We start from the raw sequence: 26,887 nt of genomic DNA, 5'->3' as shown, positions 1-26,887 counted from the left end.
AACAAAAAAGGGCTAGGAATGTAGCTCGATGCGAAGATCCTGGGTTCGCTCTCCGGGGTGGGGTGGGGTGGTGAAGTGTCCCTGTGGCCGGAGCTTCTTATCCAAACAAGAGGGCCTTATGGAGAGGTGGGTGTTAATGTGGAGGAGGAGCCCGCCCAGAGGAGGTGCCTCCGGAGGGAGCCCCAGTCTAGGCTCGGATCTCAGGAAACCCCGTGAACGGGGGAGGGGAAGGGAGAAGAGACCGGGAAAGGACAGGAGGGGTGGGGAGGGAGAGGGGAGGGGGAGGGGAGGGGGAGGGACGAAAGGGGCGGGGAGGGGCGCGTCTCCCGGGGCTGCGGGGACAGGGGCCTGGGGGCTGCCTTCCTAGCCCGCCCTCCGCTCCGCCCGCGCTCGGGGGCCGGCACCGCCCTCGTCCCCGCCCGCCCGCCCGCCAGCGCGCAGGGCCTCGTAGCACCTCTGCTCTAGCTCGCTGGGCCGTGGGGAACCCCGGGGACCCCCTCCCCCGCCGCCGCCCCCAGCCGACCGCCAGGTGAGCACCAGGACCGGTAGGGACCCAGGTCGGGGCGAGCGTTGCGTCCCCACCGGAGCTGGAGAGATTGTGGCCCCGGACCTGGGCGGATGAGGAGGGGTGGGGTGGGGGGCCCGGGAGCCCGGCGCCGCTTCCCAGCCCCCACTGTCCAAGCCTCCTTTTAGGAAGGCGCGCTAGAAAGTCCGGAATTGCACGGGAAGAGCTCCGCTTCCGAGCCCCGCTCCGCGCGCTGCAGGCCCCGGCCCCGGCTGCGCGGCCGGCTTCGCAGCCCCTTCGGGCCGCCCCGGGGACCTTGGGACTCCTGGCCGAGTCCCCAGGAACCTGGTGTGTGTGGTGCGCCCACGCCCCTGATGTAAGTTTTGTTCTAAGTCACTTTTGCAAGGTTCTAGAGCAAGTTCCTTCAACTTCGCACACCATCTGTTTACGCTCTTTTGAAAAGACTCAAATAGTACGAATCTTTTAAGAGATCTTTAAGATATAGAATCACTCTTTAAATGACCCAAGAATACATGAGAATAAATGACAAATCAGACAGACATGGCTTTGCATGAAAAAACACTTCTTTAAACGACAATGTCTCCTCCCCAGGCAGAGCTAATCATTTTTGTAATTAACTTGCTTTTCAAAAATAGCTAAAGTAACTGGTAATGCTGGAACGTAGGTGTTTTTTTTTTTTTTCTCAACATTTTCTCTTTTGTGTTTCTTGGATAAACACTTCCAAATCTTTAAAGCTACTTCTTATATTATTTCTTCCTTTACCAACTTTAGACAGTGTGACCACTGATCCTCCTTAATGTACGGGACAACTTTTCTTAGCTGGGTTTTGCCCTTTCTGAGTAATCACAGCCTTCCTCTTAGTGTCTCGGTTAGCTACTTTCCTAACACAGAATGTTTTTAAACTTGTATACCTGGGCTGACTGTGTAGTCCACTGATACAGCGATTGCTTAACACACGAGGCTCTCTGATGGATCCCCAGTACCCAAGAAACAAAAATAATAAACAAAAGTAATAAATAAACATTCCTTGTGAGTATGTCTGTTGCCCCCTGCCTTTTTGTAAGACCTGACTGAGAAGTCTGATTTTTTAAAAATTTAATTTAATTTTGTCTTTTTGACACAGGGCTCTTTTTGAGCCAGGGCCTCTCTATGCAGTTCAGGCTGGCCTTTAGTTCACTTTGTAGCCCAAGCTGGTCTCCAACTCACAAGGATCCTCCTGCCTCAGCCTCCTGAGTGCTGTGAGTACAGGCTTGTGTCCCCGTGCCTGGCTAAAAAAATAGATTTTTAAAATAAATTTCTAAATATTTGTGTAAATATTTTTACTTTTTATACAGTCAAATTATACATGTGTTCTCCAAATCAAGTAGAAATAAGTCCATCTTAATTTTTTCTATGATAAAAGTAACAAGAGTCTTACAGAAAAATGGAAAAGGCAGGGGGAGTAGCTTAAGAGTCTGAGGGGACTTGACAACTCCCAGCCATGTGTGAGCCCTGGTGGGACTTTATTAGCTAGAAGAGTCACAGAAGCCTGGGGACAGCATTCCCATTGCTCATGGCCTGTGTTTTAGAAGACAGAATGATTTTCTCTGTGGGCTGTAAAATGGAATCATAATGTCGCCTGGTAGAAGGCCTTGATTTGTTTTTCAAAGGTGCTTGTTTAAAAAAAGAAAGCAAATGTGGCCAATATGGAGGCATCACTTTACTTTTCTTTCAATTTTTCTATACGATGAAATTGTGTTTTAAAAACTGAGTGGGGGGGCGGGGGGTTTAGCTCAGCGGCATAAGTGCCTGCTTGGCAAACAGGAGGTCGTGAGTTTGATCCCTGGCAACAGAAAAAGAAAAAGCAATATGATTTAGAAACACAGAAGGATAGGAGAGTGGTATACAGTGACACAAACTCTGCAGTCTGAGATTCGAACCCGAGCTGTTAAACGACCAGCTTCCCTTTGGGTGCTTGTTCTGAGGTGACACAGAGAAAGCCACAAAACGGCAAGCAAATGGGGTGCGTGTGTATTAGGAAGAGTGAAAAGAAAGGTGGAAACACCTTAGGTGGTTAAGGCCAGGGGCTTTTTTACCATCTTTGGTATAGGTGCGGGTGTCAGAACTTGAGGGGCCCTTTAAGTGTCCACAGAGTGGGCTGACTTGTTTATACTTTGACCCTCCGAGGCTGTTTCCTGTTTCCTCAGGTGAGCTGTTCAGGCCCTTTGCATTTTAACTCATCCAAACCCTGGCCTTCGCTTTGCTTAGGTTAACTATTCAGGCCCAGTGCCCTGTCTGCCTGCCTAGCTTCCTCCTACCTCCTGGCCTCCATGGGAGGCCCCTGTTTTAGACTGAGCTGGTGGGCCAGGCTCCAGTAGGTCAGCCTAAACCAGAATGGAGTCACTCGTGCCCACTGCCACGTTAAACTTTGCAGAAGCAGCTAAATCCCAAGTCAGACCATTTTTCCTGAAAGCAGGAAAATAGCATTTTTCAGTCTCCCAAAGCAGGTTGGTTCCCTAACTCTTAAAGAAGGTACCCCAAAGAAACTCATCTCTCCTTGTAGCTTTACAAAAATCCAGAGTTCTGCACCTGCCCAGGCTGGACCTCTCAATTCTATTTGTTTGTTTGTTTGGGTTTTTTTGGTGCCGTGATCGAACTCATGACCTCACACTTGCCAGGCAGGCACTTACGCCACTGAGCTGTATCCTGGCCCTCAATCCTATTTTGTAGAATGGAAGTTGCTCCAAACGATGAATTGTAAATAAGAACTAACTAGAAGCTGGGCATAATCCCAGCTATTCAGGAGGCTAAAGCAGGAGGGTCACAAGTTCTAGTCTGTGCAGTTGAATGACTCAACAAGAGACCGTGTCAATATTTTTTTAAATTTTTTTAATTAATAAGAGTTGTGAGTGTATCTCAGTTTGAAGGCCCTGGGTTCAATCCTCGGTACCACAAAAAACAAAAGGCAACACACTAGATCTGTGACTAAATTGGTTGTGATTTTGTGTGTTGATGCTACTTTGCCACTTACTTATTAGGTGACCTTGGGCACATTTCTTGCCTTGGGACCTCAGTTCCCCATGTAGAAAGGAGAACTGTGTCTACTCCTTGGGTTGTGAGGCTTTGGGGGATTTTTGTAAAGCATTTCTCGCAAACCTAGAACACACTAGATGCTCAGTTAATAGGAGTTACTAGGTTTTGGTGGAGGAATTTTCTTAACTACCATAGTCTATTTTATTTTATTTTCATGTTTGTGTGTGTGTGTTTGAGACAAAGTCTCACTCTGAAGTTCAGGTTGGTGTAGCCCTGACTGGCCTCAAACTCACAGCAACCCTCCTGCCTCAGTTTCCCAAGTGCTGGGATGATAGGTGTGAGCCACCACATCTGGTTTCTGTAGTAGATTTTTGAATGATCATTTTCTTTTCTTTTTCAGATGTATCAAATGGCTTTGATCAGGCTATAGAAATGGCTTCTTGTCCAGCTGTTCCCTAAGCCTGTCTCCCTTGCCCACATTCCCTGGCTGGTGTTGCCATGCTGTGTGCCCGTCTTGAGGTGCACACAGTGCGCAGCTGCTGGTCACAGTAACAGGCTCATAGTAATGTGCTTCAAATCCCCATGCCGTGTGGGTAGGGCTCTGTCAGAGGTCCATAATCTTATGCAAAACTCTTGGGCCCAGAATCTGTTTGAGAACTCAGACTTTTTGAGTATTAACTGAATCCCATGAAGCCCTGGCAGGCTTGGGAGCATCATGAAAGCAGACAGGTGAATACGGCTCTCCTCAACCACAGTTTCACTTTGCATGGTCTTAGTTACGCTGTGTCAGTGATGGCTAACCTTTCAGAGCCGTCAGTGATACAAACTGCCTGCGGTGGCATGTGTACCATAGATTCCCCACCAGTGCCCTGGGTCAGCTATTGTAGAAATCATTGAATGGGCTGGGCGTGGTGGTACACATGTGCCCAGTGCTCTGGGAAGCTGAGCATTCTAGCCCAGCCAGAGCAGCTCAGCAATTTAGGGAAACCCTGTCTCAAAATTAAAACTGAAAAGGGTGTGTGGGTATAGCCAATGCTATATACACTCCCTGCTGTTATCCGATGGCTGGTTGTGAGATCACAACCCTCAAATTCAAGAACCTTCCACAACTGCCTGCCTGTATGCCGCAGTGCTTCTGTTACTTGCCTGGCCTCATCAAATCGGGTAGCACCATCATCTCACAGCAGTACCAAAAGGCTGAAGACAATCCAGATACAGCAGTGCCTCAGTTCATGGACTTAGTTCATCCCACGATTCTGGCTGCTCGTTTATGTGGGAAGGACGGCCACACTCGTATCTATCACCCGGTGCAGAGCTTGAAAACAAAAACAGGGTTTTGCCAGGCATTTCTATGTACAAACCAAATTGGCCCATGTAAGTAGACAGTTATGTGAGGTCTAGTGAGTGCAGTTGCGTAGACATCATCACAGTTTTAAAGCATTTCTATCACCCTTAAAATCTGCCTTTTGGAGTCACTCTGTTTTCACTCCTGGCCCCAGGCAACTGGCAGTCTTTCTTTGTGTCTACAAATTGTCTTAGTCTGGGCATTCATACAAGCACATCATATAATAGGTGGCCTTTTGTGTTTGGCTTCTTTTGTTCATTGCACTGTTTGGGTTTTGTTCATATCAAAGCATATTTTTCACTTTTATTGCTGCATAGTATTCCATTTTATGGATATACGACATTTGTCCATTCACTACCTTCAAACGCCCTTGTCCCCACTCAGATTGTCTTATCTCCTACACTTGTGTTTGTTTCATGTCTTTCAGAAATACATCCACATTCCTTTTTCATTGATCTTTCTCTTCTGTTCACTTTGCCTTTTGTTTTCTTTGTGGTGCTGGGACTAGAACCCAAGTCTAAACATGCTAGGTGAGCACTTCATCACTAAACCTCTTCCCAGCTCTTTTTTTTTTTTTTTCTTTTTAATTTTCAGGCACGATTTCCCTGAATTGCCCAGACTGAGTTTGAATTTGTGATCCTCCTGCCTCAGACTCCCAGAATGCTGGGATTGGCTGGGGAGTTAGCTCAGCAGCATAAGTGCCTGCCTTGCAAGCATGTGGTTGTGAGTTCCATCCCTTGTACCCCCCCCCAAAAAAAAGGATGCTGGGATTACAGGTGTTCACCACCGTACCCACCAGAGAAGAGACTCGTCAGCATGGCTTGCTGATGACTTTTGTGTACCTGTTGAGATTAGAACTAATAGGGCCCTACTGTTCAAGAGCAAAACAGTTAAAATTAGTGTGGGAGAGTGTGAGAAGGTGGAAAATCTCCAGAAGGCATGACAAGAAAATCATTCTGAGTCCAATTTTAGAAAGACAGGAATCCCAGGAGCTGGCTGAGACTGCCCTTGAGCACTGCTACTAGGAATACGGTGCAGGTGACGGTGCAGGTGACTGGTCATGCTGGAAAGCTGCAGGGCGCTGTGCGGAAAGTTAGCTACACACTCACCAAGAATTCCACTGGGTGTCTCCTCAGGTGTTCACACACACTTTACATGCATGGTTTTAGCAGCTGTATTCATAATTGCCCCAAACTGAACACAATCCAAGTATCCATAATGGTGAGTGGATAGACTACGGATTACCAGTTCTGTGACTCAACAATAAAAAGGAATGAACTGCTGACTGATTCACCCATTCATTGTGGATGAACTGCACAAACATGCTGGAGGAAGGAAGCACATACTGCACTTGTCAGTCAGAGTTAGTCAGGCACTGTAATTTGCTTTAGTTTTTTATTTATTCTTGTTCTGGTATCAGAAATTGAATGTAGGACCTTTCACTTGCCAGGTAGGCACTTATGCCACTGAGCTATTCTCAGCCACAGTAATTTACACAGAGAACACTTAGGAGACATAATTATTAACTGTAACAGAGGATTCGAGTAAAAAGAACTGGCTGCTAAGAAATAAAAGGCACACTGGAGCCGAGGATTTAGCTCAGCGGCATAAGTGCCTGCCTGGCAGGCATGAGGTCATGGATTCGATCCCCAGTACCAAAATAAAGGACAAACAAAAAGGCACATTGAAGAATAAAGAAATAGGAGACAATGCTGACTGTGGTGGCACCAGTCCCAGCTATTCAGAAGGCTGAAGCGTGAGGATTGCTGGAGCCCAGGAGTTCCTGCCAGCCTGGGCAACAGCAACACCTGGTCTCAGGCAGAAGGAGAGGGAGACAGAGGACGACAGAGACATGCATGCCGGATGTGGTGGCATCCTTAATCGCAGCATTCTGGGAGGCTGAGGCAGGAAAATTGCAAGTTTGAGCAGCCTAACCTGGGCACCTTAGTGAGTTAGTGAGACCCTGTGTTAAACGGTTGGGGATATAACTGAAAAGGTTCAATCACCTGTATTAGAAGAAGAAAGGAGGGAGGAAGGGAAGGAAGCAAGGCACAGCCATCACTTGGAGGTTTACGCTTAAGAGGCTGAATGAGGTGACAGCCTCAGGCTGTGATCTTGATTGCCTTGGCGATAGAACCCAAAAGGACAAAGCAGTCCGTGGAATGTCATTTGCCAGGAATTTGCCCCCCAGGACTCCGGGGACAGCAGCTCACAAGGAAGGTAGTGGGCTCTTGTTCCCCAGGACAGGTGCCAGGTGCGGAGTGAAAAACTGCTCAGCTGGAGCAGCTGCAGAGGAGCAAGAGTAGCTCAGCCCCTCACCCGCCCCTCCAGCGCCCTCTACTGAAAAAGCGTAGCATGGCGTCAGCCGGCCAAGAAAAAAATGACTGTAAAGGGCCGCGCTGCAATTCTGCAGTTCGGAACCGTGCTGGAAGGAGATTAGCTACTGCCTTGGGGTGGCAGTGGGGTGTTGCCTAGGAAGGGATGGCCCCTGTGGAGTCATGGGGATTTTACCGGGCTTCAGTTTGGTGGTGGTGAGTTGTACACAGCTGTTAATCTCAGATTGTGCACTTGACGTGCGTGCTTTTTACTGGATGTCAATTATACATCAATAAAAGTAATTTTTAGGGGCTGGGGGTTTAGCTCAGCGGCATAAGCACCTGCCTTGCAAGCAGGCGGTCGTGAGTTCGATCCCTGGTACCGATAAAAAGGAAAAAAAAAAAAAGTAATTTTTAGTGATGGCCATTCTTGGAAACAAGGCTTATAGGCAAAATAAAAAACTAAAAACTACATGTGCGTGCAAATGCAAACACACAAAGGCACCCCGAGCCCATCTCCTAGGCCCCCAGCTCCTGTGACTGTGGTGTCTGTCTCCACGAGGTGTTGTTGAGGTGGTTTGTGGCACTGGTTTGATGGCTTGATTTTTTCTTTTCTGTAATTGTTTTTGTTTTTATACCAGAAATCCAACCCAGGCAGCTTACCAGGCAGGCACTGTGCTGCTGAGCCACGTCCCAGGCCCTGATGACTTTCTTACATGTTCTCCCTGGGGGTTCAAGTTGTACTTGAGCGTTGTGGGTCTTTGGCAGGGTTTGGGGGCAGTGAGGTACATATGTGAGCACCCCAGTCCTCATCCCCAAAGTGACTCTAAGAGGCTGTCACGTTTTGGGTCCTCAGTCTTACATGACCAAATCCTCATCCTAAGAGTCAAAACTTCCTAGATCATTTTATTACCATTGGCTCTGATTCCCTGAGTTGTAGGCCTGGTATCGGGATAGCTTCTCTCAGTGCCTCATCAAGCCCTTCAGCTGGAAGCAGTAGTCATTCCCATGTTATAGACAAGCAGACAAGAGATTCGAAGTCAGCAGCATACCTAGAAAAGGCTCTGTGGGCGGGGGTGGGGTGGGGGGTGGAATTTGAACCCAGATCTGGCGCGCTCCGTAGTGGGCGGGCTCTGTAGTGGGAACCTCTGACCACCACTATCCTAACAGGACAGCAATCCAGGATCCCGGGGACTCTCAGATACTCCTTTCCTTGGCTAGGAGATCCCAGAAGGCTTCAGAGATACTGAGTCATTGACTGCTGGGACTTCTCTCACATGATTTTTTTTATTAAGAAAAATTTCAGTCACACAGAAAAATTGGGATAAAGTACCTAGTGAGCAAACACTCCTAAGAGAAACAGTGAGAACACTAATGTATTTTTTGGCTTATATTGAAACATTTCTACCCTTTGTAATGTTTTCTTTCAGGCTTCCAAACTCATAAAACAAAATAAGTTAATGAAATGAAGCCGGGTATGGTGGTACACGCATGGAAGCCCAGGGAAGTCGAGGCAGGAGGATAGAAAGTTTGAGCCTAGCCGGAGTAACTCAGTGAGTTATTCAGACCCTGTTCTCAAAAATGAAAAAAGACTGTGAGTGTTGTGTAGTGCAAAGACCCTGGGCTCAGTTTTCCATATGGCCCCCCAAAACAAAATAAGGTTAATGAAAAGGCTTTCAAAGGGAAAAAGCAGAGCTGGGCGTGGTGATGCACCTGTAATCCCAGCACTCAGGAGACTGAGGCAGGAGGATCAAGTTCGAGAGCAACCTGGGCAGCAGAGTGAGCTTAAGGCCAGCCTGAACTGCATAGAGACCCGGTCTCAAAAAGACGAAAAAAAAGCGGGGGGAAGTTATGTAATACCACATTGAGTGAAACATGTGGAAACATAAATTATTCTGATATGTTAACTGACAAAATTTACAGAAATAATTTTAAGGGGCCAGGGATATAGCTTATTGGCACAGTGTTGCCTGGCAAGCATAAGGTCCTGAGTTCGATTCCTGGTACCCACAAAAAAATAATTTTAAAACCAATTGAAATACAGTGGCTGACAATAATTAGATAAAGTTGATAAAAATTAATAAAACTCATGAAGTAGAAACAATGCTGTATACAATGCAGACTGTTGAGGACACTGGTGGTATTTCAAGAAGGACAGTTCTTTGTTGCTGGAGACGGATACAGCAAGCCTTGGAAACATCTTATTTGTTCTTTTTTGAAAGTGTGCATGTTAGGGAAAAATAAAGGAACTTCATTGTGGAGGACAGGCTGGAATGGGGTTCGAACCTGAGTAGGACTGTTTGGCACTGGTACCATCTCTTACGGACTGGTACCATCTCTTCCACAGAGAGAGTGTCTGTCTTGAGTCTGGGCTGCTCTCTGACCTTTGACCAGTGGGCTGCCCTGCTGCCTACCGTGGTTTACCTTCAAGGGCCCATCATTTTAACAAGGGGCCGTACATCTTGAGGCTTAATATGGCGGTGGTCTGATTCCTTCAGTGTATTGCTGCAGGCCAGCTGTTAGAGGCCCTGGCTGTTGGAGGGCCCCCTTCCTGGGTGTCAGTTGGGAGGAAGGAAGCAGCCCTAGGGTGACCCAGCCCCTGCCCAGGCCACTGTCAGACATAACCCTCATGGGACTCCTCAGTGTGGGTTACTGAGTTGCACCCAGCCAATCCCTGGGGCCATAAGAAATTTTAAAAAATAAAATGTAAAGTAAAATAAAATATGGTTATGTTTGCTCCAGCAGAAGTATTCTCTGACAAATCAAAGCTAACCAAACAAAACAGTACCATCACTGAGTCAGAGTTACTTTTACGCAAAATTCTCTAGTTAACTATAACCTGTAATTCCAACACTTGGGGAGGCTGAGGCAAGAGGATCGCAAGTTAAAGCTCAGCCTGCGCAACTTAGCAAGAGCCTTTCTCTAAATAAAAGATAAAAAGGGCTGAGGGCATCGCTCAGGATAAAGGCCCTGGGATCAGTCTTAAGCTTCACAGAGGGAAGGAGGGAAAGAAAGCACGGGGGAAGAAGGGAGAGAGACAGAGGATGGGGAGTCAGTCAGTCTCTGGCTGCCATGAACTGCACAAGTTAAGGAGCTGCTAAAGCAGACACTTATCTGCTAGCTCCCAGCAGTTTATGTGGACTCGTTCTTTGTAAGAGTGGCATCTTTTGTTCGATAACCTCATTCTCTCCTGTACTGGGGATTGTACCCAGGGATCTACTTGCTCAGGCTGAGAAGCACTGTGCTGCATCCCCAGTCCTGTTTATTTGTTTGTCTGTATTTTGGGACAGAATCTCACTAAACTGCCCAGTCTGGCCTCGAACCCAGGACCTTCCTGCTTCAGCCTCCCCAGTAGCTGGCATTACAGGCATGTGCCACCACGCCTGGCTGTTTGATAACTTTGACAGAAGCTTTTACACCCTCTTTGGTACTTTGCATGGATTAGCATGTCTGTTTTATTGCTATCATTTTTTAGAAAGTGCTGCATACACCAGACAGCCTGGTGAATCTTTATAAATAAACACAGGCACAGGCTCACACACACACACACACAGAGCCAGGCCGTGGTTCAAGAAACACAACAAAAATGCTTCCTAACAAAAAGACCTCCACCCAGTGTGAACCTGTTAATGCTGCCTGCAGTTCTTTTGCAGGTGGGAACGGCTGGGGCAGGAACAGCTGGTGCTGCTGCCTCTCTGCACAGTGACTTCCAGGCAGCCATGTGCGGAGCTAGTGCATACCTGGCAAAAGCCAGTTAACCGTCACATTGCTTTCTGGTTCACGCCAACCCCTCAGTTCAGGGACTCCACATGGGCAGCTTGTAATGAGCCTTGGGTATAATTTATACCCCTAGAAAATGCTAGAAACCCAAATGCTCCCACCCCACCAGCTGCTGACCACTTAGCATTTGACAGCAACCACACACTCTCAGGCTCCATTGGCACCTGTCCCTTCTGTAGCGCTCTGAGAGTTAAACCTGTCCTGAGACCTACCGTGCCAGAGGCAGGGACGTGGGCCTTACAGTTTCAGGAACAGGCAAACTGTGGAAGAACAGTCAGGAAATGGTGCAGTGGCTGGCTTTGGAAACCACTGGACACCATACATAGCATTACCAGTCCCTGGAAACTACATGTTAGGAGTGTCTCCAGTTACTGTGACAATGATGTTTTACAATTTTATTTTATGAGGATTGAATTCAGAGCTGTTTCACTGACCTAGATTCCCAGCTCTCTCTAAATATTTTTATTGAATTTTGAGACAGGATCTTACTAAGTTGCTAATGGCTCACACTGGTCTCAAACTCGGAATCCTGTCACCTCAGCCTGAGATTATAGGGCATGTGCCACGATACCTCGGTTGTAACAACCGATAGTAACTTCCTCCAAACATACTCCCAAATGTGCTGGCAAAGGCAGTGCCAGGCCTCATTTGCCCTGGAATGAGCCAGCCAGTAATTGACATTCAGCCATGGGGACAGGATGGGGCTTAGGTAGTTGATGTGTCCCCAACAAGCAATTTGTATAGTTTGTGTAGTGCTGCTGAGGGATCATGAGCTATACTGATTTTTCCTTTTATTTATTTAGGGTTTTTTAAAGACATATTTATGCATCTTTATGGGGAATATCATTTTGTTTGGTTTTTAATTTTTTTTATTTTGAAAGTAGTAAAATACAACAGAACAAGACAGAGTAAAGCCAACTGAGACCATGTAGTGAAATTGGTACAGAACTTCACAGCAGGTTACTGGGATAACAGTAATAGGTATCACAGTATATTTCATTATCTTTACAATAGTTGTTCTTTCAATTAGGTATATCAAAATAAAATGAAATATAGAACATTATAGGACTTATTAAAACAGAATATTGAATAGAGCAGTTACCATTAATCAGATAAAGCAAAACTGTAATAGAAATATTTGCCTTCAAAGAGATGGTATAAGGAAGTCCCCATTATTTGCTATGGTCAACCTCCCAAGAGATGCTCATATTTCTGGTTCCCATTTGCTAATGGGGGGACAGGAGAAGGGGGGTAGAGGAAGTGGGATGTTTGACTCTAGGCCGTGCACCAGTAGGTTCACTATTACTTAGCAGGGAGGCAAGCTGGTTGCTTGGTTTGCCAGCGTCCTAAGTTCCAACATGGCGTGGATCTCAGGAGACACTGGTGGTTCTCCCCCTGGAAGGGCGGCTGTCTGCCACCTACTTAGGTTTTTTTGAGACAGGCTCTAGGTATGTGGTTCAGGCTGGTCTTGAATTCACAGTGATCCTCCTGCCTCAGCCACCCAAGTGCTGGAATTACAGGCATGTGCCACTGTGCCTGGCCTGAAGTATGCTTCTTGCTCCTTGGTAAAGTCTGGCTGCCCACCAGGGCCACCCAGCCCCAGAAGTCCTTTGGTCGCCAGTGATCAACACACCCCTGAGAAGAACAGACCAGGGGACTAAACTCTGGTGGCGCTCACATCTTTGCCAGGTGAACTAGTGAACTTGCTTATAAGTCGTAGCTAATTATTAGTGCAGCTAATAGCCAGCAGGAGGAAAGCAGTCTCATCCGAGAGCAACAGGTCTTCCTGGCTTCCGTCTGGCAGAGTAAAGGTGGGGCCAGGATTTTTGCTGTTTCCCTAGACCATTTACCTGAGAGCAACGTCTTTCCTTCTTTCTTCTGAAAAAAATTTTTTTAACAAAATCTTCATCAATCTACTCCAGGAAAATTCCAGCTGTGGAGAAGGGTCTGAGAGCCTCTTAACCGGGGGCAACCTAGAAGGGCTGAATCACCTGTTAAGCCACACCACCCTCGGGGCTGATGAGCTGATCTAACTTGAACATACAACCTGGTAGCCGCCTGAGGGCCAGTGAATGTCACCACAGGAAAATATCACGGCTACAGAGTTGCTCATCACTTTTTTTGATGTGTCCTAACAATAATCGCCACTGACATAATTTAATGCTTAATATTGGATAATTAGCACTCTTCATTATGAGCCCCAAGTGCTTAAGTGTCCTACAAATACGAACTCATATCATCCTCAAGACATCCCTATGAAGTAGACAGCATTAACACAGCCGTTTTCAGAAAAGGAAACAGAAGGGAAGATAGACTAAGGGACTTGCTCCTGGTCATACTACCAGCAGAAGCATCTCAGGGAGTAAAAGTCACAGACAGGCAGAGTGGGCCCAGTGCTTTGTTCTCCCGAGGCTGCTCTGCCACCTTTGGGGACAAAGTGATAATATGAGCCTGTGCCTTGGGCTGGGCCCTGAGTTTCTGTTTAATAAAGGGGTCTGTCTCACCTCACAACACATCTTGTGACATCAGTTTTCCCATCTGTGAAATGGGCCTCTTGTTTGGTGGTGGGGATGGAACCTAGAACCTCACAGGTGCTAGCTAAGTGCTCTACTGTAGAACCACACCTAAACTGCCACACTGATGCTTCAGTCACTTGTTCATTTACCATCTCCTTACTGAATATTCATGATGTGTCAGGCACAGTCTTAAGCATTGGCATTTGGAGCGTGCAAAGAAATAATTTCTGCACTTAGGGTACTGGGGAGACAGACAATACAGATAAATACATTACATAGTTATTTGTTAGAAGATTGAAGTTATGTGTTAGAAGTTGATAAAGAGTTTAAGAAAAAAAGTAAGGAAATCAGGCACACCTTTAATTTCGGCACTCCAGGAGGTTGAGACAAAGAGGATTGCAAATTCAAGGCCATCCTGGGCAATTTAGGGACTTAGCAAGACCTTGTCTCAAAATTACAGGGGGTGAGGGGCTGGGATTTAGTTCAGTGCAAAGGCCCTGAGTTCAGTCCCCAGTGCAGAAACAAAAGGAAGAGAAGGCCCGGAAGGAGGGCAGAAGAGAGAGGGTAATGATGTGAAACCACTGTCCAAGAGAGGAAGAGAGGTGGGGGCAAGGGAAATCTCATCATATCATCCGATGGCCAGGGAGCATTAGGAACAACCCAAGGTCACTTCACAAACGGAGTGGGAGTGCAAGGACCCAGAAGTAGTGCTGATGTCCAGCCCTACGCTGTGTGAGTGCAGGATTGGATTTAACAAGCAAGTCAGCATGATTTCAGAGGAAGTCAAGAAGGTGTATGCAAATGAAAGTTTTAATTTTAATTATAATTTAAACTTGGTGGGGGAGCAGAGCTGAGGAGGGAAGATTGATGCCTTGGAAGGCTGCTGTTCTGAAGAGGCTCCTGTCATTGTCATTGAATCAAGGTCTACTGTGATGGGAGGGCGGGAGAGAGTGGGAACGACAAGGTCACTGAAGAGGGCAGGGAACTGCCAGGCCCGAGTGGAGGGGATCATCTACCTGGACACGGGGATCACCAGAATGGTGATAGAAGCAGCCTGAGAGGAGTGAGTTAAGACAGAGGTTAAAGAGAGTGGAGTACACCTGGGTCAGCCAGTGACCTGTGAGGTGCCAGTGACTGACCCCTCATGACAGGAGCTCTGCAGCTAGGCAGCTGGGAGCAGGGCCAGAGGATGGTTCTGGAAGCAGCTCCCAGGGGCAGGGACACCAACTCTTTTGGAATGAGCCTAAGAAAGCCCAGTTCTGGTTTGAGCAAGATGACAAGCTGAGGAAAAGGATTTTGCCAAAGACAGGTCTTCAATGGCAAAGGCCCAAGGAGCTGGGGACACACTGGGGGAAGGAGCAGAAATGGTTTCCCCTCGTGAAGGTCAGTGTATTTCTGGTCAAGTGAAGTGTTTAGCCTGACACAAGTGCACGACTCGCAGCTGAGCTTAGAGCTCCTGATTGGGTCTGATCACACAGGGGTCTTTTTATTTTTTGAGACAGTTTCAGCAGCGTTTGAATTTTCTGTCTTCCTGTCCTCAGCTTCCCAAAGTGCTGGGATCACAGGCCTGTGCCACGCTGCTCAGTTCCAGGCAGGGTCCGAAGAGGAAAAGCAGAGGACTTCTCTGGATCACAATCAGCCAAGCACTGAGCTTGGCATTCACAGACATGGCGGCCCCACCCAGTCCCACACTGGAGTTGATGATGACCTTGGAAAGACGCTGACCCACGGACCCCTCTCGACCCACAGGACGCCAGCGGTGGCGATGGGTGGCCGGCCATCGCGGCAGCGGCAGCCCGTGCACCCGCCAGCGACCCTGGACGCGCTGCCCCCTGAACTGCTCGTGCGGGTGTTGAGCCACGTGCCGCCTCGCGCGCTAGTGACCTGCTGCCGTCCAGTGTGCCGGGCCTGGCGCGACGTGGTGGACGGGCCCACCGTATGGCTGCTGCAGCTGGCCCGCGACCGCAGCGCCGAGGGTCGCGCAATCTATGCGTTGGCCCAGCGCTGCCCGCCCAGCAGCGAGAACGAAGAGGAGCTACCGCTCTGCGCCCTGGCGCGCTTTTGTGTGCGCGCGCCACTCGGGCGTAACCTCATCTTCAACTCCTGCGGAGAGCGTACGTGCCGGGGGCGGGGCCTAAAACGGGGTGGGGCCGACCTTTCTGTAGGAACCGAGGGAAGACCGCCTCCGGTGAAGCAGGATGGATGGGCGTGGCCAGGGCAGGGTTGAGAGATGTAGCCAGTGGGAGACAAGTAAAGGAATTGGGGGCGGAGCTGACAAGCGGACGTGAAAATGGGAATGCACTCAGAGGCGTAATTTAGAGGAAGGTGCGTGCGGCTAGTTGAGGGGAAGCTGATTGGGTGATGATGGGGCCGAAGTTTGCATACTCTACTAAAGCGTCACAGAAGCCAGAGGTAATCTGGGTGAGGGGGCGGGACAAGGTAGGGGTGGGTCACCGGGTGGCGCCAGGAATTTGAGAAGCAAAAAGGAGACTGACCCAGGGAGGAGAAAATTGAATGGATGGGCAGACTGGGAGACGCAGGAATACTGAATACGCACAGATGGGGTCTGAGGGAAAGCCTGGGGGAGGAGGATGACAGGGAGGAACGAGTGAGTGAGACTGGCTGAGCGGTGGCGGGGTCTCTGCTAGGCGAACCCCTCACACTGAACCCTGTTTGTCCTCAGAGGGTTTCAGAGGCTGGGAGGTGGAACACGGAGGCAATGGCTGGGCGGTGGAGAAGAACATAACCCTGGTGCCCGGGGCTCCTTCCCAGACCTGCTTTGTGACTTCTTTCGAGTGAGTGGACCCAGGTGCCTGGGACCCCCAGCTGAGGAGGGAGGAGGGGCCCTCCTGAACGGTTCCCATCCCCGAGCATTCCTGCATTCTTACGTCCAGCAAGTATTGAAAGTCTGCCAGATGTTCAGGTTCCTGGCACTGTTTTTGCTGCTGGAGATACAAAGAAAAAAAATAGAAAGATGGCAGCCTTTTATTTGCTTTGCATTTTAAATATACAATAAGAGTAGATGTTAAACCCACGCAGTTCCGGGGCATAGTGGAGCATGTCTGTAATCTCAGAATTCTGGGAAGCTGAGGCAGGAGGATTGCAAGTTTGAGTCCAGCCTGCTAGTAATTTAGAGAGACCCTATCTCAAAATAAAAACTAAGGGCCAGGGATGTAGTTCAGTGTGAAGGCTGGTGAGTTCTGATAGGATTATTTCCAGAAGGTGAAAAATATTTCCAAAAGATGAAAAGTATAAAACATAAGAGGCCTTTATTCTGAGAACACGGAGTGACTGGCACGCCGGCCGCTGAAATCTGGCGATCTCTCTCGTGGACACGTGGCATGGGGGGAATACAAGTAGCCTAAGCTTAGGGCAGTGCCCTAAAGCCATTAGAGATGCACAGATATTTCATTGGCACACGTTTGGTGCCAGGGGCAGATTCCAAGGGTGGGGAGATATAGGGTTACAGGTAAATCTCTAGGGGCGGGGGAGACAGGAGCTCCCTAATTCCGGCTGAGGCTTTTTCTGGCTACAGTGTCCGGTCTGGGTCAACAACCCTTTCAAGTTCTATTTCCAATTGATTGTGCTTTTTTCTTTCTTTCCTTTTCTTTCTTTTTCTTTTTATTTTTGAGACAGGGTTTCACCATGTAGTCCAGGCTGGTTTTGAGCTCACTATGTAGCCAAGACTGGCCTCAAATTCACCAAGATCCTTTTGCGGCAGCCTCCCAAGTGCTAGGATTACAGATGTCCAATACCACCCTTGGCACCAATTGATGGTCTACCTCTTAGTACCTAATCATTCTCCTTATCCCCTTCTTCTCTGGGCAGCTGTTCTCATGTAGCATTATCCAACTCTCTAGTAGTTGACAATACACGGAGAGCAGAAGTGCTATCTCACTGTTGTCTTAATTTGCATTTTTCTATAATGATTAAGCATCTCTTCATATGCTGTTTTGATTCCTTCTTTTGTAAATTACCTGTTCATATTTTCTGTTAGTACTGATATATATTTCTTGTTGACTTGAAAGAATTCTCTGCATCATCCAGATGTCAATTGTGCATCCTGGGAATTGTAGAAATCTTCTTCCACTCTGCCATTTATTAATTGTGTCCATGGTGGTTTTTGTTGGCAGGAACCTTTTGTTTCCAGCTGGGCATGATGCCACAGACCTGTAATCCCAGCACATGGGAGGTTGAGGCAGAGGGATCACCTTGAGTTTGAGGCCAGCCTGGACTACATAGCAAGACCCTGTCTCCAAGGAGAAAAAAAAAAAAAGAAAGAAGAAATCTTCTGCTTCCATTTGATCAAAAATTTCTCTTTTCTCTAAAATTTGTGTTCTGGAAGTAGATTTGAGGTAAAATTAAAATAAAATTTGTATTCTTAGACTTGGGCTTGTAGCTCAGTAATACAGTATTTGTCTAGCATGCATGAGGCCGTGGGTCCAATCCCCAGCAATAAAAACAAAAAGAAACTGTGTTCTTGAAATTTTGTTTTAAAAATTCCCTCTCCACCCCTAGGTCCTAGGAATAGTTCCTTATATACTCTTTTTTTTTTTTTTTTTTTTTTTTGTCTTTTTGAGACAGGTCTTGCTACGCAGTTCAGGCTGGCCTTAAGCTCTCTTTGTAGCACAGGCAATGATCCTCCCACCTCAGCCTCCGGAGTGCTGGGATTATAGGCATGAGCCACCATGCCCAGCCCTTATATACTCTTTATTAGAACCTCATAGTTTATCTTCACATTTAGGGTCTTCTTTTTTTTCTTTTAATTTTTTTTTTTCAATGCTGAACCCAGGCCCTCACACTGAGTTGCACACCTAGCTCTTTTTCTTATGTTGAGATGGGGTCTCACTGAGTTGCCCAGGCTGGGTTCAAACTTGCTATCATCTTGTTTCGGCCCCTGGAGAATGCTGGAGTTACAGGGGTGCACCACTGTGCCTAGTTTAGGTCTTTAAACTGTCTTTGAATGTGCTATTCTGTAAGGATCCAACCCCTGCCATATCAGAACCTGTTTTTGCAGTACTATCTACTGAAGAGTCAGTCCGTTCTCTGAAATGGTGCCACCTGTGTCATGTAGGAAATCTAGGTCTGTCTCACAGTGTTCTGCTCCATGGCCAACTCTGTCCTTCTACCAACACTACACTCTGTCTGCTGTCATAGCACATCCAACTGAGGGGAAGGACCACAGGGACACTGCAGGACCCCAAGCCTAGTTATAGTGGAGGAGCACATGTTACATGTCACCTACAGAGGGTGAGGGAAGGAACGGCTGTGGGACATAAAGGCAGAGAAGGCAGAGGAGACAGCACTGTGGGCTGCACTCTCTTTGAGGGACCCAGAAGGATTAATACTTGGATCTTACTCTTTCCTCCCTAGATCTAGTCATACAGGTCATGCAGACTTAGAGGCCCCAGAACTCTCTGCTCTGATCTCAAATGTATGGCCTCCATTGGTACTCATGTCCTGGTCCCCACAAACATTTGAATCAGGCTAGCAAATGGGTCACCCTCCTAGAGCCCAGAGCTGGATAGAGAATGGAGAGGGGTCTGAGAGGCCAAGGAGGGGTATGAGATCCATCAAACATCTCCTGCACTGTCCAGCAAACCCTGAGCAGCTATTTCAGGCAAGGTGATCAGGGAAGGCTTCCTGGAGGAAGTGGTTTCTACCTGCAACTTGAAAGCCAGGACTGTGTGCCCCAGCCCCTGCTCTTTCCCTCCCAGATGGTGCTTCAAGAGACAGCTGGTGGACTTGGTGATGGAGGGGGTGTGGCAGGAGCTGCTGGACAGCGCCCAGATTGAGATCTGCGTGGCCGATTGGTGAGTGGAGTGGCAGCCTCCCCCAAGGGACAGCCTCGGTGGCAGTGTATAGCAGGAGGGGCTCAGTTCCAGCCTTCAGCCCCCTGGGTGGCTGGTTCATGCACCCTTTGTAGTGAGGAAGTGAAGCTCAAAGTTACAGATTAGGAAGGGGCGGAGCTTTGGTGAGCCTAGAGTCCCGCCCCGCACTCTCCGGCTCTCTTCCCACACAGTCCCCAGGGATTGTCCTCCCAGACTCAACCCCTGGCTTAATCCCCCTATCACCCCAACTCAATCGTAACTCTGAAGGCCTGTGGGTGCCCTAGGCTTCTGAAGGATGAACTCGGCTCAGAGGAGATACAGTGGGATTGGGGGTGCTGGCTGGCTTCGGAGTCCAGGAGCCTTAATTCTGCTAGCACTGCCCTTCCAGAGCACACAGGCTCTTTCTCAGAGCATTCAGTCTCTTCCCCAGCTCTGGTCCTACTCCAAGGTCACCAAGCTCCTTCCCTGAGTCGAGACTCCCCCCCCCCACCCTAGCCCCACCCCTCAATCTAGCCAATCAGAACCTCCCAGGTTCTTTGGTTTGGCTCCACTCCAGAAGTGCCCAGGAGCACCAGATGTGGTGCAGGGGTGTGGGACCCTCATGCAGGTGCTGGATGTCCTCAGCTGCCTTCCTCCCAACCCAGAGAGCTGGCTGGGTGGCGAGCACATAGAATCTTACTGCCACCTGGCAGGTGGGGTGCCCGAGAGAACTGCGGCTGCATCTACCGCCTTCGGGTGCGCCTCTTGGACGTGTATGAAAACGAAGTGGTCAAGTTCTCAGCGTCACCCAACCCGGTCCTTCAGTGGACTGAGAGGAGCTGCCGACAGGTGGGTCCAGCCCGCCTTCCCACTCACCCTAACCTGCTTTGGGTACACAAATCCAACCTACCACCCTGCTGTGTCGATCTGCTCAGCTGCCACTGATAACAGTTATTGAGCACCTAACTACACCACTTCCCAGACCTGTTCCAAAAACTTTACAGATTAATGTTTCCTTAGCACAACAGCCTAGCTGTTCAACAAACATTTATTGAGCACCAGCTGTGTGTACAGAAAACTGCTAAAGGAGATAGAATACAGTGGTGAACCAAATTTTTTGCCCTACTCCTAGAATTGAGGAAGCTCTGGTGCAGGGCGGTAAGTGAGTGACTCCAAGTCACACCGAGGCATGCAGGGGCCGATTCGAACCCTGGCTGACTCCTAAGCCTGTTGTGTCCCGACCATCACCTTTCAAATATCAAAGGTACCTTCCGAGTAGCCTCTCGATTTCACTCCTGCCCTCTTCCCCTGTGAACCCAAAACAGAGCATCCGGAAGATCCCACCAAAATCTGAGTCATATAACACTTCTCTGCTTGTAACCCTCCCTTGGCTGCAGCTCAGAGGAAGAGATGCCCATGTTGCAGCTGTAAAAAGGAATTAAAAGTGAAAAGAGGAGGGTGGAGGGTGTAGCTAAGCGGTACAGTGCCTGCCTGGCAAGGGAGAGGTTGTGAGTTCCTTTCTTGATACAAAAAAACAAAAACCACAGAGGACAGAAAAATGTCCAGGAGTTCAGTGTTTGCCAGGAACTGACAGGAGGAACAGGAAGTAGTAGCTGATGGATACAAGGAGTTTTTTCTGGGATAATGGAAATACCCCAGAATTAGATAGTGGTTATGGTTGCATAACAGTGTAAATACAGTAAAAATCACTAGATTATACACTTTAACATGGTGACATTTATGTTTCATGAATTTTATCTCAATTAAAAAATTCCAACTAAAAAAAGCCAGAGTCCTCCAGTAGCCCAGAAGGCCCCCAGATGATCGACCCATTATTTTCTTGAACTGGTTTCCTAGTTCTCCCCTCTCTGCTGCAGGCATTCTCCCACCACAGGGCCTTTGTACAGCTATTCACCATCTGGAACACTCCTCCATAGCTCCACATCGTACCCTCTTCTCCTTCAGGTATCACCTCAGGGAGGCCCTTGCTTGCTTGCTTTGCTTATGTCTGGCACTTGCCTGGCAAGATGCCCTCTGCTCCCCCACCCTATCTGCTTTCAGTGTCTGCCCCTAGGGGAGAGTCATCTTCAGCAGACAGGGGCTTCTGCTGATGGCCTCACTGCTGTGCCCTTTCACTCAGCACACAGCCTGGTGCCTGAGGTGCCTGGGCAGTGAGCATCTGCAGAGGCAGAAGAGGATCTCATGGCCCTTGGCTTCCCTCCTTTCCCCACAGGTCTCCCACGTGTTCACCAACTTTGGCAAGGGCATCCGTTATGTGTCTTTCGAGCAGTACGGGAGAGACACACGTTCCTGGGTGGGGCATTATGGTGCCCTCGTGACCCACTCCAGCGTGAGGGTTAGGATACGAATTTCTTAGCCAGCCAGCATGACCCAGCCTTCTGGGACACACTGCCATCTGCTGGATGTCATCAAAATCAGAAGTGTCTTTGCAGCCCTGGGCCTGAGGATGCCCAGGCTGAGTCCTATGGCATCTGCATGGTGACCCTCATGCTGTGGATGAACCAGAGACTGCGCCAGCCACTCCATGGCTTGCTGAGCTCCCCAGGTGGACGGTGCCATAAACTAGAGACAGGCTGGGCATGGTGGCGCATGCCTGTAATCCCAGCGCGCGGGAGGCTAAGCCAGGACTGCTGCAAGTTCAAGGCCAGTTTGGGCTACAAAGTGAGATTATCTCAAAAATAAATAAAAGTAAGATTTTAAAAAACAAGTGTACATTTAGTTTGTGTGCTATTCCCTCACAGGTGGACATCAGTGGTTAAACTGAGTCAAGAAATGAAAGCCAAAACAGCTTTTATGATGCTGGGGGAAGCTGTCAGTAAGGGAAGGGTGACTCTTGTCCATGTTTTTGGAGCAAATGGGTCAGTCAGAAACCAGAGGTCACTTGAGCCACCTATCCTTGAGACCAATGGGGCCCTCAAAGGAAACTGTTGTTTTGGGGTCTCTGGGACTCAGCTGTGGGGCCCTGTAAGCAGCCATCTCTGGGTATTTGAAGCCCTTCCCTTTGGGTCAGGTGTGTCAGGATTCTCAAGGCCACTCCTCACCCTCACCTCCTGCTGGATGACACCCTCCTTTCCCCTCACTCCTGCCCTCCTGCATGGGGAATTTGAGCAAGGTGCATCATGAGGGAAAGTGCCCCATGCCCAAGTCCTGGGGTGCTGCCTAGCAGGGCCCAGCCAACCACTTAGCTCGTTGAAACTGGTGTTAAGTATGAGGTACTTTTTGTCTTTACTCTGTACTTGATACCTCCAATCACAAAAGCCCCAGGAGGTTGCATGCCAATTGCCTCTGTTCCCATGAGAGCTTCCAGAACCAGGGACACCTATGACGCATCCAGCAAATGAGGTCCTCGGTACTTTGCTCAGCAGTTCTCAGGCAGGGGCACTCATCAGACAATGCATCCAAGCAGTTAGCTCTATCTGTTTGCTTGTTTTTGTTTATTGAGCTAGGGCCTCACTGGGAAGTCCAGGAAGGTCTTGAACTCCTGATCTTCTCGCCTCAGCCTCAGATGCTAGAATTAGCAGTGTGTGCCGCCATGCCCAGTTAAGAGTCAGGATATTAATGACATACCCCAAGTCTCCGGGCCAATAAGCTGGCTTGGGCCAGGGTTGGGCTCCAGAGCCCGGTGACAGCACCATAACCTCCACAAATTAAAAGCAAAGGTGGCCAAGCTTGTGATCACACAATTCTGATGGCCAGAGTTATCTCCAATGCCATTTTCCAAAGGAGGAAAGAGAGGCCTGGAGGAAGGAACCAGCTCATAAGGCAATTAGGGGTACAGCCAGCACATGAACCCAGCTATGTCAGATAATATCAAAGAACCCTCTCAGGCTTGAAGCACCTCCACTTAACCCTTTCAATACCAACGATACAATTATTGCCCTTTCCCAGATGACCACATTCGGGGGCAGCAGCACAGCAAGGCCTCGTCAGTGCTTCCAGCAGGCTGCAGAGCTTAAACCCAAGCAGCCCATACAGGCCCTGTGCATACAAGCACGTGTGTAACCTTCACTGCCTTCTGGAAAGAACACTGAGGCCATGAGACAATGACAATGCCACAACCACACCCAGAGGTCAGATACTGCACCAGGGACTCACATGACAACCATCAGGATCTATGCATTTATTACAACCCCTCCCAGTCAACAGTGGCGCGGCATCTTGTCCCAGCAGAAGAGACCCCTCATGCCAGCAATCAACTCTGATCCCAAGGGTATTATGGGGGACCTTTTTCTGATCTACCCCAAGAACCCACATGAGCTGAAGGGGGTTCTGACAGAAGAGGCGGGACTCAGGTTTGTGAAGGAACTGCCAGAGCCAGGAGCCAGGAGCCAGAAGCTGGAGATCCAGGTTCTTTTTCTGCAGGGAGTCCGGGCCACTGCACACACTGGTCATTTCTTCTTCTGCACATGGCCACAGTCATACTTGCCCCGCACAACTTTGAGCTTGACCCCGGGCAAGTCCTGGGTACGGCCACCCTCCACGAGGACCACATGGTGCTCCTGAAGGTTGTGGCCCTCCCCGGGAATGAAGCAGACAGCTTCACGGCCAGTGCTGAGCCGCACACGGCAGCACTTGCGGTTGGCTGAGTTGGGCTTCTTGGGCTTGCGGATAAACGTGCGCAAGACTATGCCCTTCAGCTGCGGCCGGCCCTCTGTGGGGCCCAGATGCTTGGGAGGCCGCTTGGGGGGCCCCAGGCGATGCATCTGATTCAGGGTAGCCATGGAGCGAGTGGCCCAGAGCTGGGGAACCAGGGCCAGGCCTGGAGAGACACAACCAGGAGAGTGGAAGGCGGTTATTATCCCAGCACACAGATAATAACATTTGCAACTCAATTTTGGTGTTCTAGGCATGGATCCAAGCACTTTAAAGGACGCATTTGTTTACATCCTGGGGTATTTTTGGATAATAGTAATAACTGTTAACATTTATTGAACAACCACAATGTGCCAGGTTCTGTTTTAAGCTTTTTACATAAATTAACTCACTGTCTTCTCAAAGAAGGTACTAATTTGAAAGCTGTTCAGAAATAATGAAATTGAGCAGAGTGCCTGCATCACACATGCATTCAGGCCACCCTTGCAGCAGCCCTGTGGGCGTGCTCCAGGAGACTCACCCCTTCTTTCAAGGCCACATCCAACCTCTGAGAGCATGCTGTCAGGCCAGTCCTCAGTACAGCTCAGAATTCACCGCCTTCTCCCTCTACTGCTAGGCCCATCTTAGTCTGCGCCATCCTCATGCTGCGCAGAGGATGAGCCCTCGGAGCCCCCGCTCTGACTCCCAAACACACAGCCAGGGGGAGCCTGAACACCAGAGGCAGATCACACCCCTCCCCTGCTTAGCACTTCTCCATCGTGGAGAAAGAAGAAAGTTCTTCAGCCAACCTGTCCCCGGGATTCCTCTGACCTCAGCTCCCAACTGGCCCCTTGCTCTTGCTGTTCTAGCCTTGGGCCCCAAAAATACCACCAGGGAGGAAACCATGATGGCTGTAGTAAGAGGAAAATGGGGTGAGGGAGATTTTCAATGAGATTTGTTCATGGACGGCGGGTAGCTGCATGAAGATGCAAAGTGGTTCTTAGCAACATTCACTGAGCACCCAGTGTCTATGCACAGTGATGGGGACAAGCAGGGACTGAGAACACCCGGGCCCTAGCATGATCTTGGGCTCTGAGGTTACTGTACCATCGACCTCTCCATCTCTTTCTCTCACTGCAGCTCCAACAAGTGTCCTGCTAGCTCCTCAACCTCACACTCCCCTCCTTATCCAGCCTTACTGTCCACTCCCATGTATCCTTTTGTCTTGAGTGACAGCCAAAGTCTTCCCCCCTACCTTTTGTTTTTTTGAGACTAGATCTTACCAGATCTGTAGATCGGGCCAGCCTTGAACTCAGTCACTCTTAAACTCACCATCTCCTGCCTCAGCCTCCTGAGTGCTGGGATTCCAGGCATGCGCCACCAGCCCCAGCAACAGCTGAATTCTCAAAGAAACTGAGCCATTCTTAGAAGAGATTCTGGCTAGTACCATGCCTCTAAACAAGGCTCTTGGCATCTGTGCCTCATTTTCCTCACATATATCCTGGGCACTCTGACTGCATCTCTCCTGGATGCCATGTGAGGCTACCATGAAAAATACTGCATGTCTAGTGAGCCCCAGTTACCGAGGCAGGGGGCATGCCGAACTTGCCCACCCTGATGATTTCTGCTGAGTGACAGTGTATAAGGATGGTTTTCAGAGCACACAGATGGATGAAATACCTCCCTCAGGCAATAGTCCATGAAAGCATGTGATGTCTCAGGACAGTACAGAGCCAAGTGCAGTATCACCTGTAATCCCAGCACTCTGGGAAGTTGAAGCAGGAAGATCCTAAGCTTGAACCCAACCTGTGAAACTCAATGACCTAAGCAGACACTGTCTCCAATTATAAAAAAAAAGACTAGGGTTGTTGTTCAGTACTGAGGCCTTGGGTTCAATCCCCAGTACAGAAAAGGAAGAATATATATATATAAAATACGAGGTAATACGAGGTAAATACGAGGCTCTAAAAAAATCAGCTGAATAAATGACTAGAGTGATGTTATTTGGCTGTCTCATCCGCGGGAGGTAATCAATAAATACTAGCTGAAAGAACAAACAGTCACAAGATGCTGTAAAAGCAACATGCTCTAGTAAGTGTGATGTTAGCAGACATCACAAATCGCACTCATATACACTAAGACTGGCAGGATGTTACCAGGCAATATAACCTCACAGAACAACACTGGTAGATGTGGTCCTCAACCTCATTATGCAGGGCACGACTGTCATCACCCCAAACTGCTTGAGAGGCACAGTTACCTTGAATGGGACTACGTTTCATCTCTGGTGTTGCAGCCCGAGCCCTGCTAAAAACCACCGTGGAGCGACCCCTGATTTAAAGCCTGCAATTCTCGTATGAGTCTGACTGAGGAGCGTCCCAGAGGGGATAACTCTCACACACCCTGGTCCCTGAAGCCCGACCTATCCAACTTACCATGACTTAGGGACGTGTTGAGGCCATGGAGAAGGCCAGACCAGGTCATCCCGTCTCTTGGTGTGTCCCTGTGTTAGGGTGTTAGGGATAAGAGACTCAGAAAGGAGATCAACGTGATCGTAGTCGCCCGAGGGTCCAAATTCCTAAGGAAGTTTTTTGAGAGATCTGACCATCACCTTTTATGTTACTAATAGGAACACTCCGCAAAGTTGGCCTCGCTCTAACTAAGCTCTGGGTACGTATCGGTCCTGCCTGCATACATGAGAAAAGAAGGAACTGGGGTGAAGGCAGGGGAGATCTGAAGCACCAGAATATCCCACCGTCCTCACCGACCCTAGTAAGGTCTGAAGACAATCTGCATCCTGTCTCCAGCCCCTTCCGGGGCTCACCAAGCAGCGATTGGCTGGTTCGTTTGTGAAAAGGGCGAGACACACACGACGATTGGACAAAAAGGAATCTCTTAGTCCAATGAACTGTTTTCTGAGGGCATGCTAGGGTAATACCTTCCAGAGTCTGATTGGTTTATCTGAGCAGAATGGCTCCTTTGCAATTGGT

At 48.8% G+C, this 26,887-nt stretch overlaps 2 protein-coding genes across 4 annotated transcripts; one reads left to right on the top strand and one right to left on the bottom strand.

Moving 5' to 3' along the window:
• Positions 1–394: 394 nt before the first annotated feature.
• Positions 395–22,032, top strand: Fbxo17 (F-box protein 17). 2 transcript variants are annotated; one of them, XM_063252721.1, is made up of 7 exons: positions 395–529; positions 15,036–15,608; positions 16,178–16,289; positions 19,212–19,307; positions 20,018–20,153; positions 21,182–21,269; positions 21,538–21,673. In XM_063252721.1, exons 2-6 carry the CDS (start codon positions 15,260–15,262, stop codon positions 21,239–21,241), a joined length of 753 nt encoding a protein of 250 aa, XP_063108791.1. In that variant the 5' UTR covers positions 395–529; positions 15,036–15,259; the 3' UTR covers positions 21,242–21,269; positions 21,538–21,673. The 2 variants fall into 2 exon arrangements, with proteins under 2 accessions (XP_063108791.1, XP_003467302.1); XM_003467254.4 differs by lacking the exon at positions 21,182–21,269 and having other exon boundaries at positions 396–529; positions 21,538–22,032.
• Positions 22,033–23,430: 1,398 nt separating this feature from the next.
• On the bottom strand, positions 23,431–26,854 carry Mrps12 (mitochondrial ribosomal protein S12). 2 transcript variants are annotated; one of them, XM_003467253.5, is made up of 3 exons: positions 26,836–26,854; positions 26,333–26,400; positions 23,431–24,084 (listed from the first exon to the last, which is right to left on the bottom strand). In XM_003467253.5, exons 2-3 carry the CDS (start codon positions 26,379–26,381, stop codon positions 23,714–23,716), a joined length of 420 nt encoding a protein of 139 aa, XP_003467301.1. In that variant the 5' UTR covers positions 26,382–26,400; positions 26,836–26,854; the 3' UTR covers positions 23,431–23,713. The 2 variants fall into 2 exon arrangements, with proteins under 2 accessions (XP_003467301.1, XP_005002620.1); XM_005002563.4 differs by lacking the exon at positions 26,836–26,854 and adding an exon at positions 26,509–26,712.
• Positions 26,855–26,887: the final 33 nt, after the last annotated feature.

Source organism: Cavia porcellus, unplaced genomic scaffold (genome assembly GCF_034190915.1).
Source record: "Cavia porcellus strain 051 isolate PalLab524CR breed Dunkin Hartley unplaced genomic scaffold, mCavPor4.1 scaffold_7, whole genome shotgun sequence".
In the NCBI taxonomy this organism is placed as follows: domain Eukaryota; kingdom Metazoa; phylum Chordata; class Mammalia; order Rodentia; family Caviidae; genus Cavia; species Cavia porcellus.
The sequence above is the reverse complement of the archived record's forward strand: the minus strand, read 5'-3'. Positions and strand labels throughout refer to the sequence as shown.

What these genes read in the sequence shown, in the direction of transcription:
- Fbxo17 (XM_003467254.4), top strand. Translation starts at nt 15,260, where the DNA reads ATGGGTGGCCGGCCATCGCGGCAGCGGCAGCCCGTGCACCCGCCAGCG. An exon ending in GAGATCTGCGTGGCCGATTG is followed by an intron (nt 19,308 to 20,017) that starts GTGAGTGGAGTG and finishes GCCACCTGGCAG; the next exon opens with GTGGGGTGCCCGAGAGAACT. An exon ending in CTGAGAGGAGCTGCCGACAG is followed by an intron (nt 20,154 to 21,537) that starts GTGGGTCCAGCC and finishes CTTTCCCCACAG; the next exon opens with GTCTCCCACGTGTTCACCAA.
- Mrps12 (XM_003467253.5), bottom strand. Translation starts at nt 26,381, where the DNA reads ATGACCTGGTCTGGCCTTCTCCATGGCCTCAACACGTCCCTAAGTCAT. An exon ending in CAACACGTCCCTAAGTCATG is followed by an intron (nt 24,085 to 26,332) that starts GTAAGTTGGATA and finishes GTGTCTCTCCAG; the next exon opens with GCCTGGCCCTGGTTCCCCAG.